The 23,904-nt window shown below is 44.2% G+C and overlaps 1 protein-coding gene across 1 annotated transcript in view; it reads right to left on the reverse strand.

The window, feature by feature from the left end:
• Positions 1 to 3,727: 3,727 nt before the first annotated feature.
• KLHL4 (kelch like family member 4) overlaps positions 3,728 to 23,904 on the reverse strand; it is a 295,029-nt gene continuing 274,852 nt past the window's right edge. Inside the window, exons 9-11 of the mRNA XM_069746101.1 lie at positions 15,486 to 15,698; positions 7,434 to 7,605; positions 3,728 to 6,519 (exon numbers count right to left, since the gene is read on the reverse strand). Of these exons, the coding sequence (XP_069602202.1) occupies positions 6,460 to 6,519; positions 7,434 to 7,605; positions 15,486 to 15,698 (445 nt within the window). The 3' untranslated portion in view covers positions 3,728 to 6,459. The remainder of the gene's footprint in view (positions 6,520 to 7,433; positions 7,606 to 15,485; positions 15,699 to 23,904) is intronic.

Below are 23,904 nucleotides of genomic sequence, written 5' to 3' on the forward strand. Positions count from 1 at the left end.
CACATGTCTGAGCAGGGTAAATAGTAAATAAAATAATCAAAATTAAGTCAATATATATATGTATTTGTGAAATTATTTAACATAATTTTGATTCTATTTATTGTTATAATTTAATATGGGAAGAATATGCAGATTTAGAATTTGGACTTGTCGTGCACATAGAGATACTTATTCTGGATGTAAAGTAGCTCAATAATTAAATTGGATCATTAAGATGAGTCAGATGATTGCTATGGGGGCAGCCATAAGTTTCTGTGGTCATTGATGGTTCCCTGGAGCGACACCGGCTCTTATTCCGTGTCTCCCTAATGTCTATTTATTGAGGTTTTAGTTGTTAAATTATTAATCTTTTATTTTATGCCATTTTTGCAATAGACTTATAATATGTGGACTCCATTGAGGGCATTTTATTTCGTCATCTATTTTACTTACATTTGGGGCAGCAGTCGTTTTTTTGATTGCGTTTCATTAAAGATGTTGCGTTTTTTGAGTTTTACAGGCTCTTTATTTCCCTGAAAACTGATAGCTGAGTTTATCAGTTAATTGAGAATCATTCAGTAAGCTAATTCTAAACACAGGCGTTTGTAACTTTTTTTTTTCCTGCCAAGGTTCAGTCGTCATCTGTGCTCAGAAATCAAGACTGAGGAGCTTAGAAAAAGACAAAAGCAGGCTCGGACTGGCCCACAGGGTAACAGGGGAATCCCCCGGTGGGCCCCCAACCCCACTGTGTGGGCAGCACTTGGCATAATTCACTTGATTCACTCTGTACAGAAAAATGCAGCACCTCATCATTCATTAACCAACTACCCAGTTTATTATTATATAGAGATATAACTACATTTGTGAACAAAGGTAGTGTAATATTTGCATGCAGGTGAAAAGTGGGCCCCCCAAAGTCAATGTTATTGGTGGGCCCTTGTAATCCCAGTCCGACACTGGACATAAGAGTAGCAACTAAGAAGAAAACAGATAAAATGATTTCAAACCACTCATCAGAATGAGCTCACTGATGGATCCTCAGTTATCTCATTCTGCAGCCAGCAATAGACAGTGCAGCATGGAGGTTATCAAGGACAAACAGTGCAAAACCTTTATGGAAGCCGAAATGGAAAAATGATTTTTATATCTAAACTCATGACTTTATGTAAAATAAGTAAAATAATTAGACAATATATATACAGTACAGAGCAAAAGTTTGGACACACCTTCTCATTTAAAGATTTTTCTGCATTTTCATGACTATGAAAATTGTAAATTCACACTGAAGGCATCAAAACTATGAATTAACACATGTGGAATTATATACTTAACAAAAAAGTGTGAAACAACTGAAAATATGTCTTATATTCTAGGTTCTTCAAAGCTGCCACCTTTTGCTTTGATGACTGCTTTGCACAGTCTTGGCATTCTCTTGATGAGCTTCAAGACGTAGTCACCGGGAATGGTCTTCCAACAATCTTGAAGGAGTTCCCAGAGATGCTTAGCACTTGTTGGTCCTTTTGCCTTCACTCTCGGTCCAGCTCACCCCAAACCATTTAGATTGGGTTCAGGTCTGGTGACTGTGGAGGCCAGGTCATCTGGCATAGCCCCCCATCACTATCCTTCTTGGTCAAATAGCCCTTACACAGCCTGGAGGTGTTTGGGGTCATTGTCCTGTTGAAAAATAAATGATGGTCCAACTAAACGCAAACCGGATGGAATAGCATGCCGCTGCAAGATGCTGTGGTCGCCATGCTGGTTCAGTATACCTTCAATTTTGAATAAATCCCCACCAGTGTCACCAGCAAAGCCCCCCCCCCCCCCCCCCACCATCACACCTCCTCCTCCATGCTTCACGGTGGGAACCAGGCATGTAGAGTCCATCCGTTCACCTTTTCTGCGCCGCACAAAGACACGGTGGTTGGAACCAAAGATCTCAAATTTGGACTCATCAGACCAAAGCACAGATTTTCACTGGTCTAATGTCCATTCCTTGTATTCTTTAGCCCAAACAAGTCTCTTCTGCTTGTTGCCTGTCCTTAGCAGTGGTTTCCTAGCAGCTATGTTACCATGAAGGCCTGCTGCACAAAGTCTCCTCTTAACAGTTGTTGTAGAGATGTGTCTGCTGCTAGAACTCTGTGTGGCATTGACCTGGTCTCTAATCTGAGCTGCTGTTAACCTGCGATTTCTGAGGCTGGTGACTCGGATAAACTTATCCTCAGAAGCAGAGGTGACTCTTGGTCTTCCTTTCCTGGGGCGGTCCTCATGTGAGCCAGTTTCTTTGTAGCGCTTGATGGTTTTTGGGGACACTTTCAAAGTTTTCGCAATTTTTTGGACTGAAAGACCTTCATTTCTTAAAGTAATGATGGCCACTCGTTTTTCTTTACTTGCTGCTTTTTTCTTGCCATAATACAAATTCTAACAGTCTATTCAGTAGGACTATCAACTGTGTATCCACCAGACTTCTGCACAACACGACTGATGGTCCTAACCCCATTTATAAGGCAAGAAATCCCACTTATTAAACCTGACAGGGCACACCTGTGAAGTAAAAACTATTCCCGGTGACTGCCTCTTGAAGCTCATCAAGAGAATGCCAAGAGTGTGCAAAGCAGTCATCAAAGCAAAAGGTGGCTACTTTGAAGAACCTAGAATATAAGACATAATTTCAGTTGTTTCACACTTTTTTGTTAAGTATATAATTCCACATGTGTTAATTCATAGTTTTGATGCCTTCAGTGTGAATGTACAATTTTCATAGTCATGAAAATACAGAAAAATCTATAAATGAGAAGGTGTGTCCAAACTTTTGGTCTGTACTGTAAATACATACTATTTATTTTGTAACCCTAATTGAAAAATTATTTTTTGTTCTTAAGTCCATGACTGTGCAAGAAGAAAAAAATATATACATATAGTTTATTTATTTGAACCTAATGTCATGTATTTAAGGATAAAAAAACAATGTTTCCATTTGGTTTCATTAGAAGTCTTGCACTGTTTCCCTTTATGTCCCTGTGTTGCACTGTCTATTGATGGCTGCAGAATGAGATAACTGAGAATCCATCAGTGAGCTCATATAAGGCTGCCGTCACACTATCAGTATTTGGTCAGTATTTTACATCAGTATTTGTAGCCAAAACCAGGAGTGGAACAATTAGGAAAAGTATAATAGAAACATCTGCACCACTTCTGTATTTATCACCCACTCCTGGTTTTGGCTACAAATACTGATGTAAAATACTGACCAAATACTGATAGCGTGACGGCAGCCTAATATGAGATTTTCTTACTCTTTTATTTGTCTTTTTCTGAGCTCCTCGGTCCTAATTTGCGACCATTGATCACATTAATGGAGTCCATATGATTTAATCTCTATTTATTGAATATTAATGGATAATTTTATAACATTCTCATTCTTCTGTTTAGCTTTGATAATACTGTCGTACTATTTGCTACAACTACAAAAAATATATATATATATTCTGCCATAAACTCTACACGGAATGTTTTTCACACTACAATGGACACTTAGTGGTTCTGATAACCAGGCAAATAAAATAAAAAAAAATTGAATAGAAAATTTACTAATTTTCATTCCATTTTACTTAAATTTACAAATAAGTATAAATTGTCTTAAAAATATTAAGAAAAAGTTAGTTTCATCTTCCATTTACATTTCATGCCAAGGACGATCTATACAAAGAGCTTTTTCTTTTCTTTTTTTTTTTCTTTTTCTTTTTTCTTTAAATCTTTCTTAATTGATAAAACGGGACGGATTCTGCTGGAAATGACATTTCTTTTTACCTCCCGGCAACTCCAGTGCTGTCACAATAGATTTGTCTCTACAGAAGCATCAAGAGTCAAGTAATTGGACTTCAATGTCATAAATGAAGCCGTTTGGAAGCACAATTATTACTTTTGGGGGGGATTGCGGACTTTTTTTTTCATACTTGAATATACTTTTGCAGCTTTAAGATGATGCAAGGAGTTTTCAATCAGAAAAAGTTTCTTAAAGGGAATGTATCACCAGATAATTATAAACATATTTATTTAGTAAATTCTAATTTTTGTGACTTTAAAAAGAAATAAAAGGATATTGCAGGTTTCCTATTTGCCAGCGGAGCGCATACAATAGGCTGTCACTTCTTGCCCCCCCCTGTATTTTCCTGCTTGGCTTTGCTGTGTAGACTGGCTCAGAAACAGCACAGTCATCTCAACAGCATAAAATTGTAAGATCAACAGTCATCCTGTCTTGTGGTAGAAATTTTAAAAGGATTATCCTTTTCTCAGATATTTATGGCATAAGCACAAGATGTGTCATAATAGACTGCCATTTTTGGGACCTGCATATATTTTAAGAAAAAAAATGCCAAGCCAAAAGCGGAATACCCCTTTAATTATTAAAAAAAATTAAGAAAAAAACATTATTTTTTTCAGGCTGAGATAACATTGCTGAATTTAAAATGATAAAATGAGACATTCCCTTTAAGTCCCTTCATATACAGTGGCATGTAAAAGTTTGGACACCCCTTGGTCAAAATTACTGTTATTGTGAACAGTTAAGCAAGTTGAAGATAAAATGATTTCTAAAAGGCCTAAAGTTAAACATTACACATTTCATATGTATTTTAGGCCCCCCCCCCCCCTCCAATTTTTTTTTCCTCTTTTACATTTTAAAAATTACAAAAAGAAACATGGGCCGATGCAAAAGTTTGGACACCCTTTGAGATTTCTGTGCTCAGATAACTTTGACCGAGGTTTCAGACCTTAATTAGCCTGTTAGGGCTCTGGCTTGTTCAATTTTCCAGGTTTATAAAAACCCAGCCGCCTCCTAACCTTGTGCCAAAAAACTTCAGCCATGAATTCTTCTAAGCAGCTGCCGAGCACTCTGAGAATGACAATGGTGGAGCCCACAAGGCAGGAGAAGGCTGTAAGAAGATAGCAAAGCGTCTTCAAGTTGCCCTTTCTTCAGTTTGAAATGTAATTAATAAATGTCAGTTACCAGGAACAGTGGAGGTCAAGATAGGTTCTGGAAGACCAAGCAAAATTTCAGTAAGAGCTGCTGGCAGGATTGCTAGATAGGCAAATCAGAATCCCCGCTTGACCGCAAAAGACCTTCAGAAAGATTTAGCAGACTCTGGAGTTGTGGTACATTGTTCTACTGTTCAGAGACACCTGCACAAATATCGCCTTCATGGAAGAGTCATCAGAAGAAAACCTCTCCAGTGTCTTCACCATTAAATTCAGACGTATGCAAAAAAAAAATCTAAAGAAGCCTGATGCATTTTAGAAACAAGTCCTGTGGACTGATGAGGTTAAAATAGATCTCTGGCCTCAATGATCAAAGGTGGAGAAAAGGGCACAACATTTCAGGAAAAGAACATCTCACCAACCATTAAGCATGGAGGTGGATCAATCATGCTTCACGGGTAGAGGGAAGAATGGATTCAATGAAATCACAACAAATTCTTGATGCAAACAAATCTGTAAAAAAGCTGAAGATGAAAAGAGGAATAGGAAGAGGATGGCTTCTTCAAATGGATAATGATCCTAAACACACATCATAATCCACAATAGACGACCTCAAATGGCGCAAGATGAAGGTTTTACAATGGCCCTCACAGTCCCCTGATCTTAACATCATTGAAAATCTATGGCTAGACCTCAAAAAGGCAGAGGAAGCAAAACGGCCCTGGAATCTCACAGAACTGGAGGAATTCTCCTAGGAAGAATGGAGGAAAATCCATTGAAAGACTCTTGTCTGATGTCAAAAAGCATTTACATGTTGTGATATTTGCAAAAGGGGGCGCTACTAGGTACTAACCATGCAGGGTGCACAAACTTTTGCATCAGCCCATTTCTCTTTTTGTAATTTTTTAAATGTTAAAGATTAATATATATATATAATTTTCATAAAATACAAAGTAAATTTGTCATCTGTAACTTTAGAGATCATTTCATCTTCCACTTGCTTAACTGTTCACAATATCAGCAATTTTTGACCAGGGGTGCCCAAACTTTTGCATGCCACTGTATGTAATAAATCTCCATTTTATGGGGAAAAAAAACAATTTAGTGCATAAAAAAGGTAAAATCCCTTAAACCAGGAGAAGAATATCTACACGGTCTGAATCCTATTACTTCAATGATTTTTCATCCTCCTTATAAAAATCCCCCTTTAATTAATTTACAGAATGAGATCTATTAAAATATAAGGCGCCGTCACTCTCGGATGTTACATAAAATATATTTATAGAGTTTTATTCTAGATGTAAAATGTGGCCATTTCTTTGTCATTTTTTTTTAAACTTTTCTTATTGTTTTACTAATTCCGAACAATATTTTGTTCTTATAAAATGGCAGTTTTTTTACCCCGGACTTTATCAGAAAACGTTTCTTTTGACCACGTTGAGTCAGTGTCGGTTTTGCTTCCATTACTCAATCTTGTCCTTTCTGAGCCGGACACAACAGATACATTCATGGCAGTTTTATCACCACGACGCACGCTCCGGCCCGTCCAATGTTCAGCGGGACATCCTGCGAACGACACAGACAACGCACGGTTAGAACTTTCATACTTTTGTTGCAATCTTTATGTGGACACTAGAGGGCACTAGATGCACATCATTCTGCAATTATGAGAAAATAAAAAAAGTCAAGTTTTATAGATATTCATGATCAGGACTCGCATTGCGCGGACCCCAGAAAATGACTGCAAGGGGTTTCCATCATTCCATTCATCAGGGGTCAGCATGTCACAAAGCTATGATTCACAGGGCGTCTGATTTTTTTCCTCTCAATACCAAAAACCATTTTACAAAGAATTGCTATTCTATGTGTGGTTATTCTCTATCTCAATGGATGGGGAAAAAAATTAAACAGGGCTCCTTTTTTTCGGAGAGGGATCCCAGAGATAAGACGCTCGATGTTAATCCTATCCCACCATTTATAATAATTCCTCTGGACGAGCGGCACATTGAGGCGGAATCACCACAAGTTGGTGAGACAAAAACGTAACCTTCAATAAATGGTAATAAGTCACCCTGCGACCGCCACAAAAAGGTAATGGTCGGAATGTTTGTGATTGTGACGATTCGACTTTTTCCACTTTTTCTTGTCCTTGTCAATGAGATGAATGGAGCTGACCTGCAATACCGCACACAACCTGCAGACTGGGGTGGAGCTGTTCTGGGGTTACACAGTCATGATCACTGCAGCATGGAGGCAGGTAAGTGGCTGAGACATTTCAGCATCACCGCAATTCTCATTGCTGCCCAGACGATGGCGCTATTCTCATAATCAATACAGTATTGGAACAACTCAACTGTGATCAGAAATGGGTAAGAAGGAGTTAATGACTCTCCCGGGGGGCTGCACGGACCCTCCATCATCTCCCCTCACTTTCCCACTCACCGCACCTCACCCGGATACAACTCGCACCCTTCAGTTACCTGCGTCCACTCATTGCTCTGTGCATCGTAGGACTCCACGGTATTAAGGTACGTCTGTCCGTCGTATCCACCCACAGCGTAAAGTCTGTCACCGAGACAACAAACGCCAACTGCATCCCGAGGCACGCTCAGCGGCGCCACCGTCGTCCAGCTGTCAGTCTTAGGATCATATCTACAGAAAAAAACATAAAATCCCAAAATACAGAAAATACTGACAGCGGAAAATTACACTAACAGTCGGGGTACAGGATAATGACACTGACACTGGGGTACAGGATAATGACACTGACACTCGGGGTACAGGATAATGACACTGACACTCGGGGTACAGGATAATGACACTGACACTGGGGTACAGGATAATGACACTGACACTCGGGGTACAGGATAAAGACGCTGACACTCGGGGTACAGGATAATGACACTGACACTCGGGGTACAGGATAATGACACTGACACTCGGGGTACAGGATAATGACACTGACACTCGGGGTACAGGATAAAGACGCTGACACTCGGGGTACAGGATAATGACACTGACACTCGGGGTACAGGATAATGACACTGACACTCGGGGTACAGGATAATGACGCTGACACTCGGGGTACAGGATAATGACACTGACACTCGGGGTACAGGATAATGACACTGACACTCGGGGTACAGGATAATGACACTGACACTCGGGGTACAGGATAATGACACTGACACTCGGGGTACAGGATAATGACACTGACACTCGGGGTACAGGATAATGACGCTGACACTCGGGGTACAGGATAATGACACTGACACTCGGGGTACAGGATAATGACACTGACACTCGGGGTACAGGATAATGATACTGACACTCGGGGTACAGGATAATGACACTGACACACGGGGTACAGGATAATGACACTGACACTCGGGGTACAGGATAATGACACTGACACTCGGGGTACAGGATAATGACACTGACACTCGGGGTACAGGATAATGACACTGACACTCGGGGTACAGGATAATGACACTGACACTCGGGGTACAGGATAATGACACTGACACTGGGGGTACAGGATAATGACACTGACACTCGGGGTACAGGATAATCACACTGACACTGGGGGTACAGGATAATGACACTGACACTCGGGGTACAGGGTAATGACGCTGACACTCGGGGTACAGGATAATGACACTGACACTGGGGGTACAGGATAATGACACTGACACTCGGGGTACAGGGTAATGACGCTGACACTCGGGGTACAGGGTAATGACGCTGACACTCGGGGTACAGGGTAATGACACTGACACTGGGGGTACAGGATAATGACACTGACACTCGGGGTACAGGGTAATGACACTGACACTCGGGGTACAGGGTAATGACGCTGACACTCGGGGTACAGGATAATGACGCTGACACTCGGGGTACAGGGTAATGACACTGACACTGGGGGTACAGGATACTGACACTGACACTCGGGGTACAGGGTAATGACGCTGACACTCGGGGTACAGGGTAATGACACTGACACTGGGGGTACAGGATAATGACACTGACACTTGGGGTACAGGGTAATGACGCTGACACTCGGGGTACAGGGTAATGACGCTGACACTCGGGGTACAGGATAATGACACTGACACTGGGGTACAGGATAATGACACTGACACTGGGGGTACAGGATAATGACACTGACACTCGGGGTACAGGATAATGACACTGACACTGGGGTACAGGATAATGACACTGACACTCGGGGTACAGGATAATGACACTGACACTCGGGGTACAGGATAATGACACTGACACTGGGGTACAGGATAATGACGCTGACACTCGGGGTACAGGATAATGACATTGACACTGGGGGTACAAGATAATGACACTGACACTCGGGGTACAGGATAATGACACTCGGGGTACAGGATAATGACACTGACACTCGGGGTACAGGATAATGACACTGACACTCGGGGTACAGGATAATGACACTGACACTCGGGGTACAGGATAATGACACTGACACTGGGGTACAGGATAATGACACTGACACTGGGGTACAGGATAATGACACTGACACTCAGGGTACAGGATAATGACACTGACACACGGGGTACAGGACAATGACACTGACACTGGGGGTACAGGATAATGACGCTGACACTGGGGTACAGGATAATGACACTGGGGTACAGGATAATGACACTGACACTCGGGGTACAGGATAATGACATTGACAATGGGGTACAGGATAATGACACTGACACCCGGGGTACAGGATAATGACACTGACTCTCGGGGTACAGGATAATGACACTCGGGGTACAGGATAATGACACTGACACTGGGGTACAGGATAATGACACTGACACTCGGGGTACAAGATAATGACACTGACACTCGGGGTACAGGATATTGACACTGACACTCGGGGTACAAGATAATGACACTGACACTCGGGGTACAGGATAATGACACTGACACTCGGGGTACAAGATAATGACACTGACACTCGGGGTACAGGATAATGACACTGACACTCGGGGTACAGGATAATGACACTGACACTCGGGGTACAGGATAATGACCCTGACACTCGGGGTACAGGATAATGACACTGACACCCGGGGTACAGGATAATGACACTGACTCTCGGGGTACAGGATAATGACACTGACACCCGGGGTACAGGATAATGACACTGACACTCGGGGTACAGGATAATGACACTGACACCCGGGGTACAGGATAATGACACTGACACTCGGGGTACAGGATAATGACACTGACACCCGGGGTACAGGATAATGACACTGACACTCGGGGTACAGGATAATGACACTGACACCCGGGGTACAGGATAATGACACTGACTCTCGGGGTACAAGATAATGACACTGACACTCGGGGTACAAGATAATGACACTGACACTCGGGGTACAGGATAATGACACTGACACTCGGGGTACAGGATAATGACACTGACACTCGGGGTACAGGATAATGACACTGACACTCGGGGTACAGGATAATGACACTGACACTTGGGGTACAGGATAATGACACTGACACTCGGGATACAGTATAATGACCCTGACACTCGGGGTACAGGATAATGACACTGACACCCGGGGTACAGGATAATGACACTGACACTCGGGGTACAGGATAATGACACTGACATTCGGGGTACAGGATAATGACACTGACACTCGGGGTACAGGATAATGACACTGACACTCGGGGTACAGGATAATGACACTGACACTCGGGGTACAGGATAATGACACTGACACTCGGGGTACAGAATAATGACACTGACTCTCGGGGTACAGGATAATGACACTCGGGGTACAGGATAATGACACTGACACTTGTGATACAGGATAATGACACTGACACTCGGGGTACAGGATAATGACACTGACACTGGGGTACAGGATAATGACACTGACACTCGGGGTACAGGATAATGACGCTGACACTCGGGGTACAGGATAATGACACTGACACTCGGGGTACAGGATAATGACACTGACACTCGGGGTACAGGATAATGACACTGACACTCGGGGTACAGGATAATGACACTGACACTGGGGGTACAGGATAATGACACTGACACTCGGGGTACAGCATAATGACACTGACACTCGGGGTACAGGATAATGACACTGACACTCGGGGTACAGGATAATGACACTCGGGGTACAGGATAATGACACTGACACTCAGGGTACAGGATAATGACACTGACACTCGGGGTACAGGATAATGACACTGACACTCGGGGTACAGCATAATGACACTGACACTCGGGGTACAGGATAATGACACTGACACTCGGGGTACAGGATAATGACACTGACACTGGGGGTACAGGATAATGACACTGACACTCGGGGTACAGGATAATGACACTGACACTCGGGGTACAGGATAATGACACTGACACTCGGGGTACAGGATAATGACACTGACACTCGGGGTACAGGATAATGACACTGACACTCGGGGTACAGGATAATGACACTGACACTGGGTGTACAGGATAATGACACTGACTCTCGGGGTACAGGATAATGACACTGACACTCGGGGTACAGGATAATGACACTCGGGGTACAGGATAATGACACTGACACTCGGGGTACAGGATAATGACACTGACACTCGGGGTACAGGATAATGACACTGACACTCGGGGTACAGGATAATGACACTGACACTGGGGGTACAGGATAATGACACTGACTCTCGGGGTACAGGATAATGACACTGACACTCGGGGTACAGGATAATGACACTCGGGGTACAGGATAATGACACTGACACTGGGGGTACAGGATAATGACACTGACACTGGGGTACAGGATAATGACACTGACACTCGAGGTACAGGATAATGACACTGACACTCGGGGTACAGGATAATGACACTGACACTCGGGGTACAGGATAATGACACTGACACTTGGGGTACAGGATAATGACACTGACACACGGGGTACAGGACAATGACACTGACACTGGGGGTACAGGATAATGACGCTGACACTGGGGTACAGGATAATGACACTGGGGTACAGGATAATGACACTGACACTCGGGGTACAGGATAATGGCACTCGGGGTACAGGATAATGACACTGACACTGGGGTACAGGATAATGACACTGGGGTACAGGATAATGACACTGACTCTCGGAGGTACAGGATAATGGCACTCGGGGTACAGGATAATGACACTGACACTGGGGTACAGGATAATGACACTGACACTCGGGGTACAAGATAATGACACTGACACTCGGGGTACAGGATAATGACACTGACACTCGGGGTACAGGATAATGACACTGACACTCGGGGTACAGGATAATGACACTGACACTGTGGGTACAGGATAATGACACTGACATTCGGGGTACAGGATAATGACACTGACACTCGGGGTACAGGATAATGACACTGACACCCGGGGTACAGGATAATGACACTGACACTCGGGGTACAGGATAATGACACTGACACTCGGAGTACAGGATAATGACACTGGGGGTACAGGATAATGACACTGACACTCGGGGTACAGGATAATGACACTGACACTCGGGGTACAGGATAATGACACTGACACTCGGGGTACAGGATAATGACACTGACACTCGGGGTACAGGATAATGACACTGACACGGGGGGTACAGGATAATGACACTGACACTCGGGGTACAGGATAATGACACTGACACTCGGGGTACAGGATAATGACACTGACACTCGGGGTACAGGATAATGACACTGACAACCAGGGTACAGGATAATGACACTGACTCTCGGGGTACAAGATAATGACACTGACACTCGGGGTACAGGATAATGACACTGACACTCGGGGTACAGGATAATGACACTGACACTCGGGGTACAGGATAATGACACTGACACTCGGGGTACAGGATAATGACACTGACACTCGGGGTACAGGATAATGACACTGACACTCGGGGTACAGGATAATGACACTGACACTCGGGGTACAGGATAATGACACTGACACTCGGGGTACAGGATAATGACACTGACAACCGGGGTACAGGATAATGACACTGACAACCGGGGTACAGGATAATGACACTGACTCTCGGGGTACAAGATAATGACACTGACACTCGGGGTACAAGATAATGACACTGACACTCGGGGTACAGGATAATGACACTGACTCGGGGTACAGGATAATGACACTGACACTCGGGGTACAGGATAATGACACTGACAACCGGGGTACAGGATAATGACACTGACACCCGGGGTACAGGATAATGACACTGACACTCGGGGTACAGGATAATGACACTGACAACCGGGGTACAGGATAATGACACTGACTCTCGGGGTACAAGATAATGACACTGACACTCGGGGTACAAGATAATGACACTGACACTCGGGGTACAGGATAATGACACTGACTCGGGGTACAGGATAATGACACTGACACTCGGGGTACAGGATAATGACACTGACACTCGGGGTACAGGATAATGACACTGACACTCGGGGTACAGGATAATGACACTGACACTCGGGGTACAGGATAATGACACTGACACTCGGGGTACAGGATAATGACACTGACACTCGGGGTACAGGATAATGACACTGACACCCGGGGTACAGGATAATGACACTGACTCTCGGGGTACAGGATAATGACACTCGGGGTACAGGATAATGACACTGACACTGGGGTACAGGATAATGACGCTGACACTCGGGGTACAGAATAATGACACTGACACTGGGGTACAGGATAATGACACCGACACTCAGGGTACAGGATAATGACACTGACACTCGGGGTACAGGATAATGACACTGACACTCGGGGTACAGGATAATGACGCTGACACTCGGGGTACAGGATAATGACACTGACCCTCGGGGTACAGGATAATGACACTGACACTCGGGGTACAGGATAATGACACTGACACTGTGGGTACAGGATAATGACACTGACATTCGGGGTACAGGATAATGACACTGACACTCGGGGTACAAGATAATGACACTGACACTCGGGGTACAAGATAATGACACTGACACTCGGGGTACAGGATAATGACACTGGGGGTACAGGATAATGACACTGACACTCGGGGTACAGGATAATGACACTGACACTCGGGGTACAGGATAATGACACTGACATTCGGGGTACAGGATAATGAAACTGACACTCGGGGTACATGATAATGACACTGACACTGGGGTACAGGATAATGACACTGACACTCGGGGTACAGGATAATGACACTGACACTGGGGTACAGGATAATGACACTGACACTCGGGGTACAGGATAATGACACTGACACTCGGGGTACAGGATAATGACACTGACACTCGGGGTACAGGATAATGACACTGACACTCGGGGTACAGGATAATGACACTGACACTCGGGGTACAGGATAATGACACTGACACTCGGGGTACAGGATAATGACACTAACATTCGGGGTACAGGATAATGACACTGACACTGGGGTACAGGATAATGACACTGACACTCGGGGTACAGGATAATGACACTCGGGGTACAGGATAATGACGCTGACACTCGGGGTACAGGATAATGACACTCGGGGTACAGAATAATGACACTGACACTGGGGTACAGGATAATGACACTGACACTCGGGGTACAGGATAATGACACTGACACTCGGGGTACAGGATAATGACACTGACACTGGGGTGCAGGATAATGACACTGACACTCGGGGTACAGGATAATGACACTGACACTGGGGTGCAGGATAATGACACTGACACTCGGGGTACAGGATAATGACACTGACACTCGGTGTACAGGATAATGACACTGACACTCGGGGTACAGGATAATGACAGTCGGGGTACAGGATAATGACACTCGGGGTACAGGATAATGACACTGACACTCGGGGTACAGAATAATGACACTGACACTCGGGGTACAGGATAATGACAGTCGGGGTACAGGATAATGACACTCGGGGTACAGGATAATGACACTGACACTCGGCGTGCAGGATAATGACGCTGACACTCGGGGTACAGGATAATGACAGTCGGGGTACAGGATAATGACACTGACACTCGGGGTACAGGATAATGACACTCGGGGTACAGGATAATGACACTCGGGGTGCAGGATAATGACACTGACACTCGGGGTACAGGATAATGACACTCGGGGTACAGGATAATGACACTCGGGGTACAGTATAATGACACAATGGTGTATGGAGGTATATAATTTGGGGGGCTGTCACTTTTCTTGCTGATTTGCTTTTTGTCATGTGATTCTTTGACGTAGCGATCAGAGGGGGCTCCGGACGGGGTGTGAATACTTATGTGCTGGGCTCTGTACATTGTACATTATGTATTACTGTCACATGGGGGGCAGCGGATTAGGGGTGCAGGGTCTCGCTCATTATCTGCCTGTCATGTAGCGGAGCGCCCCTATGTGGCGGTGTCTGCCAGTGTTGGCTCCTGTCTCCGCTCACCTCTCCATGCAGTCTGATAGCCGGGAGCACAGGTTTGACGCTGGCGCATCATGGCCCCCGACGGCGTACAGGAATCCGTTGTACGTGGCCACCCCAACGCCTCCTCGTCTTTTCGACATCGGCGCACACATGCTCCACTTGTTCGTGTGAGGATCAAAACATTCCATGGATTTGAGGCAGGAGCTGCCGTCTCTGCCCCCGACTGCGTACAACCTGGGGGGGGCAAGAAAAGAAGCCATACGTTATTAAAGGGCCGGTGCACAGTCCTGCGGAAATAAGTCATGGAGTCATGAATGAGAACAGTAGTGTTTACATGCAGAGGTTAATAACGTTAATGGACCTGAACCGTCTCACAGCTGATGGTTTGTTACAATGGATCCAGTAGACAATTTACTGATCTGAACACATCACCGTTCTCTGTCTCATCCTGATGGGTTCGTTACAATGTGTCATTCTGAAATCTGGGCTGAGTTTCTCACAGGATTGTCTGCACTGATACATTGTAACAAACATTCAGTACTGAACAGTAAAAGGGAGTGAGATTATCGCTGCTATGTTAAATCAGAGTTGGATTTTTTTTTAACATAAAATCAGATTATTTTATCGCAGCAACAGATCAAAGCGTTTTCGCCCCCAACTAATAAAAGGCAGTTACAGTAGTGACCATGGAGGGGCGCTAGACAGTAAATGTATGATGTTTGGTGTTAGGACCCCGCAGGTCACATTTCTGGCCCCCAGCGACCGCTCCGTATATTTCTCAGGCCGGAGTCACATCTAACATAGAAAAATACGGTCCGTTTTTTTACGACCGAGATACGTAGAAATGTTCATGAACAGTGATCCGCATGTCATCCGTATTCAATGCGAGGATGCGATTTTTTTCTCCAAAAAGTATCTGTGCGACATCCGTATGGCCAGATTCTCTCGCCGGCTTGCAAAATGGACATATAATGGATCCATCGGCTCAAATATTCGTGAAAACATATACGGTATACAGTTATATATATATATATATATATATATACACAGAGGTCCAAAAGTAGGTGGACAGGATGTGTTATAGGGTTATGAAGGGGGAGATTTATCAAACATGGTGTAAAGTGAAACTGACTCAGTTGCCCCTAGCAACCAATCAGATTCCACTATTCATTATTCAAAGACGCTTTGGAAAATGAAAGCTGGAATCTGATTGGTTGTTAAGTGTAACTGAGTCAGTTTCACTTTATACCATGTTTGATAAATCTCCCCCTTCATAACCCTATAACACATCCTGTCCACCTACTTTTGGACCTCTGTGTATATATACATTATATATATATATATATATATATATATATATATATATATATATATATATATATATACAGTTAGGTCCATATATATTTGGACAGAGACAACAGTTTTCTAATTTTGGTTATAGACATTACCACAATGAATTTTAAACAAAACAATTCAGATGCAGTTGAAGTTCAGACTTTTCGCTTTCATTTGAGGGTATCCACATTAAAATTGGATGAAGGGTTTAGGAGTTTCAGCTCCTTAACATGTGCCACCCTGTTTTTAAAGGGACCAAAAGTAATTGGACAATTGACTCCAAGGCTATTTCATGGACAGGTGTGGGCAATCCCTTCGTTATGTCATTCTCAATTAAGCAGATAAAAGGCCTGGAGTTGATTTGAGGTGCGGTGCTGCATTTGGAAGGTTTTGCTGTGAAGTAAACATGCGGTAAAGGAGCTCTCCATGCAGGTGAAACAAGCCATCCTTAAGCTGCGAAAACAGAAAAAACCATCCGAGAAATTGCTACAATATTAGGAGTGGCGAAATCTACAGTTTGGTGCATCCTGAGAAAGAAAGAAAGCCTGGTGAACTCATCAATGCAAAAAGACCAGGGCGCCCACGGAAGACAACAGTGGTGGATGATCGCAGAATAATCTCCATGGTGAAGAGAAACCCCTTCACAACAGCCGACCAAGTGACCAACACTCTCCAGGAGGTCGGCAGATCAATATCCAAATCTACCATAAAGAGAAGACTGCATGAAAGTAATACAGAGGGTTCACTGCACGGTGCAGCCACTCATAAGCATCAAGAATAAAAAGGCTAAAAACATCTAAAAAAGCCGCACAGTTCTGGAAGAACATTCTATGGACAGATGGAACCAAGATCAACCTCTACCAGAATGATGGAAAGAGAAAAGTATGGCGAAGGCGTGGTACAGCTCATGATCCAAAGCATACCACATCACCTGTAAAACACGGCGGAGGCAGTGTGATGGCGCGGGCATGCATGGCTGCCAGTGGCACTGGGTCGCTAGTGTTTATTGATGATGTGACACAGGACAGAAGAATGAATTCTGAGGTATTCAGAGCCGCCATACTGTGTGCTCAGATCCAGCCAAATGCAGCCAAACTGATTGGTCGTCGTTTCATACTACAGATGGACAATGACCCAAAACATAAAGTCAAAGCAACCCAGGGGTTTATTAAAGCAAAGAAGTGGAATATTTTTGAATGGCCAAGTCAGTCAGCTGATCTCAACCCAACTGAGCAGCATTTCACTTATTAAAGACTAAACTTCAGACAGAAAGGCCACAAACAAACAGCAACTGAAAACCACCACAGTGAAGACAGAGCATCAAAAAGGAGGAAACACAGCATCTGGTGATGTCCATGAGTCCAAGACTTCAGGCAGTCATTGCCAACAAAGAGTTTTCAACCAAGTACTAAAAATGAACATTTTATTACAATTATTGAATCTGTCCAATTACTTTTGGTCCCTTTAAAAACAGGGTGGCACATGTTAAGGAGCTGAAACTCCTAAACCCTTCATTCAATTTTAATGTGGATACCCTCAAATGAAAGCTGAAAGTCTGAACTTCAACTGCATCTGAATTGTTTTGTTTAAAATTCATTGTGGTGATGTCTATAACCAAAATTAGAAAAATGTTGTCTCTGTCCAAATATATATGGACCTAACTGTATATATATATATATATATATATATATATATATATATATATATATATATATCAGTGAGACACATATATATATTCATATTTCATACAGTGCTAGATAGCAGAACAGCCGGTAATTCAATTGTCGGTTTTTGCTAAATAATTCCCGAACCCGACAGGATATGAGACATGATTACATGCAGTAAACCATTACACATCCGTTATATTTTGAAATATCCCTCACTAATAATGTTAGAAATTTGGGAGCTCTAGATATTAAATTAAAGGGTTAATTCACGGAAAAAACTGGCGTGGGCTCCCGCGCAATTTTCTCCGCCAGAGTGGTAAAGCCAGGGACTGAGGGCAGATATTAATAGCCTGGAGAGGGTCCATGGTTATTGGCCCCCCCCTGGCTAAAAACATCTGCCCCCAGCCACCCCAGAAAAGGCACATCTGGAAGATGCGCCTATTCCGGCACTAAACCTCTCTCTTCCCATTCCCCTGTTGCGATGGCATATAGGGTAATAAGGGATTAATGTCACCTTGCTATTGTAAGGTGACATTAAGCCTGGTTAATAATGGAGAGGCGTCAATAAGACGTATTTTTAACCCTTTCCTACTAATGGTTTAATAATGGAGAGGTGTCTTATTGACACCTCTCCATTATTAACCAGGCTTAATGTCACCTTACAATAGCAAGGTGACATTAATCCCTTATTACCCCATATCCCATCGCAACAGGGGAATGGGAAGACCTTTTCTGGTGTGGCTGGGGGCAGATGTTTTGAGCCAGGGGGGGCAATAACCATGGTCCTTCTCTAGGCTATTAATATCTGCCCTCAGTCATTGGCTTTCCCACTCTGGCAGAGAAAATTTGGGAAGACCTTTTCTGGTGTGGCTGGGGGCAGATGTTTTGAGCCAGGGGGGGCAATAACCATGGTCCTTCTCTAGGCTATTAATATCTGCCCTCAGTCATTGGCTTTCCCACTCTGGCAGAGAAAATTTCAGTGAAATCAAACTGTCCACTTAGGAAGCAACACTGACTGACAATCAATTTCACATGCTGTTGTGCAAATGGAATAGACAACAGATGGAAATTACTGGCAATTATCAAGACACCCTCAATAAAGGAGAGGTTCTGCAGGTGGGGATCACAGACCACATCTCAGTACCAATGCTTTCTGGCTGATGTTTTGGTGACTTTTGAATGTTGGTTGTGCTTTCACACACGTGGTAGCATGAGACGGACTCTACAACCCACACAAGAGGCTCAGGTAGTGCAGCTCATCCAGGATGGCACATCAATGCGAGCTGTGGCAAGAAGGTTTGCTGTGTCTGTCAGTGTAGTGTCCAGAGGCTGAAGACGCTACCAGAAGACAGGCAGTACACCAGGAGACGTGGAGGGGGCCGTAGGAGGGCAACAACCCAGCAGCAGGACCACTACCACTGCCTTTGTGCAAGGAGGAACAGGAGGAGCACTGCCAGAGCCCTGCAAAATGACCTCCAGCAGGCCACAAATGTGCATGTGTCTGCACAAACAGTTAGAAACTGTCTCCAAGAGGATGGTCTGAGTGCTCGATGTCCACAGATGGGGGTTGTGCTCTCAGCCCAACACCGTGCAGGACGCTTGGCATTTGCCACAGAACACCAGGATTGGCAAATTCTCCAATGGCGCCCTGTGCTCTTCACAGATGAAAGCAGGTTCACACTGAGCACATGTGACAGACGTGACAGAGTCTGGAGACGCCGTGGAGAGCGATCTGCTGCCTGCAACATCCTTCAGCATGACCGGTTTGGCAGTGGGTCAGTAATGGTGTGGGATGGCATTTCTTTGGAGGGCCGCACAGCCCTCCATGTGCTCACCAGAGGTAGCCTGACTGCCATTAGGTACCGAGATGAGATCCTCAGACCCCTTGTGAGACCATATGCTGGTGTGGTTGGCCCTGGGTTCCTCCTAATGCAGGACAATGCCAGACCTCATGTGGCTGGAGTGTGTCAGCAGTTCCTGCAAGATGAAGGCATTGAAGCTATGGACTGGCCCGCCCGTTCCCCAGACCTGAATCCGATTGAGCACATCGGGGATATCATGTCTCACACCATCCACCAACGTTATGTTGCACCACAGACTGTCCAGGAGTTGGCGGATGCTTTAGTCCAGGTCTGGGAGGAGATCCCTCAGGAGACCATCTGCCGCCTCATCAGGAGCATGCCCAGGCGTTGTACAGTAGGGAGGTCATACAGGCACGTGGAGGCCACACACACTACTGAGCATCAATTCCTTGTCTTGAGGCATTTCCACTGAAGTTGGATCAGCCTGTAATTTGATTTTCCACTTTGATTTTGAGTATCATTCCAACTCCAGACCTCCGTGGGATTTTCATTTTGATGTGCATTGATAATTGTTATGTTTTATTGTTCTGAACACATTCCACTATGCAATGAATAAAAATTTGCAACTGGAATATTTCATTCATTGATATCTAGGATGTGGGATTTTAGTGTTCCCTTTATTTTTTTGAGCAGTATATATACCCCTATACTATGTGTAGACATTTGTTTTATCTATTCTATTCTAACCTGTCAGTGTGATTTTACTGTACACCGAACTGAATTATTAATTTCTATAGAACACCCGTGCGTATTTCTCACAAGTCGCACGTGTGGTCCGTGTTTAATCTGTATTTTTCTCGCCCCCATAGACTGTCATTGGCGGATTTTTGGAGGAATACGCTGACAAACGAAGCATGCTGCGACTTTCTCAGCCCGTAAAATACGGCCGAGAAATATACGGCTGATGGAAGCTGCCTCGTAGAGAATCATTGGTCCGAATGCAATTTGTTGTTTTTGCGCCTCTCATACGTCCGTATTTCTCTCTGGTGTGACCTCGGCCTCATAGTGATGGTTTCTCGTCCCCGGGATGAATGGCGGCTGATTGTCGGATTGTTCTCTGGAGCGGCACATTAACTCCGCAGCTGCTCGCAAAGGGCAAATTAAATGGTTTATCTGCAGCTCGGAGAAAAAAAATCTGCTGTAATCGCATTTCCGGAGAACTGCTTAGTGCAGGAAACTGCAGCGATTATTAAATAACCTGAAATAGTTCCATATATTTATCAGCGCGGAGGAAACACTTCACTAATGTGCAGGTGGCAGATAATGAAAAGTGGGCAGATCACAGCTGTGACTTGTAGTTAAAGGGCTGGCGTCCGCTCATCGCATAGTAAACACCCGCACCTTCCTATAGTTAATAGGGCACACATTTTCTGAAGACTGGATCATTGGTTACAAATGTGTCCATTTTTTGTTACATTGGTGCACGGCTCTTAATAGATTTTGTGCATCCCATGAGCCCAAACCTGGAGTGTATTGTGTATTGTATGCACTGTCCGTCCCGGTCCCACTGGGTTAGAAAACAGCTGGTGCAAACATTTGTGACTATTTAGTGCCATACTTGTGACGTGTAGAGATGGGCAAACTCCTGGATGTTAGGGTCCAGTGTGTGTTCGGCCGAACAGTTAAAAAAAAGTTTTGTTCGGGTACAAGAACATTATCTGAATCCGGACCCCAATCACGGTGCAGCGCTGAGCTCAGTGATTTCACCGCAGTTCACCGTGAGACATTTCTCACAGTGATCTGCAGTGAACTCACCTTTGCTCCGTAAGACTTTTTCTCACAATGCTAACAATGATCTCACTGAGGTCACCGCAGTTCATTAGCCCGGCTGGGACGCAGCCTCAGTGACCAGCGGTAACCTCGATGACGTCACCACTGGTCACTGATGATGCGCTTACAGCAGGTCATTCCCCAGTGGTTCACAGCCTGGACGATCGCATCTTGTCACCGTCCAGGTTCAAAACTATTTATCCCCCAGACATGGATTATGGCATGGGACAGAATGATGGACAGGTCAGGGATATTGTTGTTTTTTATTATTGTTTTTTTTTTTACAGGTGACGAGGGATTCCATGGAATGGGCGTTAGGTGAGTAAAACTGTGTTTGTTATTTTTAAATGAAAAAGTTAAAGTGTGTTTTGTGTACTTCAAAAAAAGGACTTTATTTTGGCTGCGTGTTTATTTACAGTACAACTATAGGATTAATAAAGGATAAAGATGGGTGAACCCAATTCAATATGAAAATTGAATTGCATTAATGCACTAGAAAATATGAAAAATTGAGAATACTTAGCGCATAAGTTGGCCAATTCATGTGTACCTGACAGCCAAGACAAGGCGACTCTCATTGCCAGGACCTGCCTAATGTGAATCCTCTCTTAGACTGAAGTCTACGTCTCTATGGAAAGGAAGGATCCTGCTGTAACTAAAACTGCTTAAGGCTGAGGGGTGGAGTGCTCAGTCAGAGAGCTAATGCATACAGATATCAAAAGACTGACTGTCACTTCTAAGAAGAAATCACATATGAACAGGTGCTTACTAAGAGTAGCCATCTCCATATACAACCAAACAAATGAACGAGAGTCGCCTTATCGTGGCTGCCGAGTACAGTTCTAGACCACCAGGGACATTGCCATTACCTATTTATGGTTGTAGACCACCAGGGACATTGCCATTACCTATTTATGGTTGTAGACCACCAGCCACATTGCCATTACCTATCTATGGTTGTAGACCACCAGGGACATTGCCATTACCTATTTATGGTTGTAGACCACCAGGGACATTGCCATTACCTATCTATGGTTGTAGACCACCAGGGACATTGCCATTACCTATTTATGGTTGTAGACCACCAGCCACATTGCCATTACCTATCTATGGTTGTAGACCACCAGGGACATTGCCATTACCTATCTATGGTTGTAGACCACCAGGGACATTGCCATTACCTATCTATGGCTGTAGACCACCAGGGACATTGCCATTACCTATTTATGGTTGTAGACCACCAGGGACATTGCCATTACCTATCTATGGTTGTAGACCACCAGGGACATTGCCATTACCTATTTATGGTTGTAGACCACCAGGGACATTGCCATTACCTATCTATGGTTGTAGACCACCAGGGACATTGCCATTACCTATCTATGGTTGTAGACCACCGAGGACATTGTTGTTACCTATTTATGGTTGTAGACCACCAAGGACATTGCCATTACCTATTTATGGTTGTAGACCACCAGGGACATTGCCATTACCTATTTATGGTTGTAGACCACCAGGGACATTGCCATTACCTATTTATGGTTGTAGACCACCAGGGACATTGCCATTACCTATTTATGGTTGTAGACCACCAAGGACATTGTTGTTACCTGTTTATGGTCCTAGACCACCAGGGACATTGTTATTATCCAATTACAGTTCTTAGAACACCAGGGACACATTACTATTAACCCCTTCACATCTTAGAACACCATAAACTTTACTATTATACCATTCCAAATAACTTATGAGAAAAACTACCCATCAATGTCCCCATTTCTCTTCCCCACAGCCTCATTTTCTATA

This window comes from Ranitomeya imitator, chromosome 2 (genome assembly GCF_032444005.1).
Source record: "Ranitomeya imitator isolate aRanImi1 chromosome 2, aRanImi1.pri, whole genome shotgun sequence".
Classification (NCBI taxonomy): Eukaryota; Metazoa; Chordata; class Amphibia; order Anura; family Dendrobatidae; genus Ranitomeya; species Ranitomeya imitator.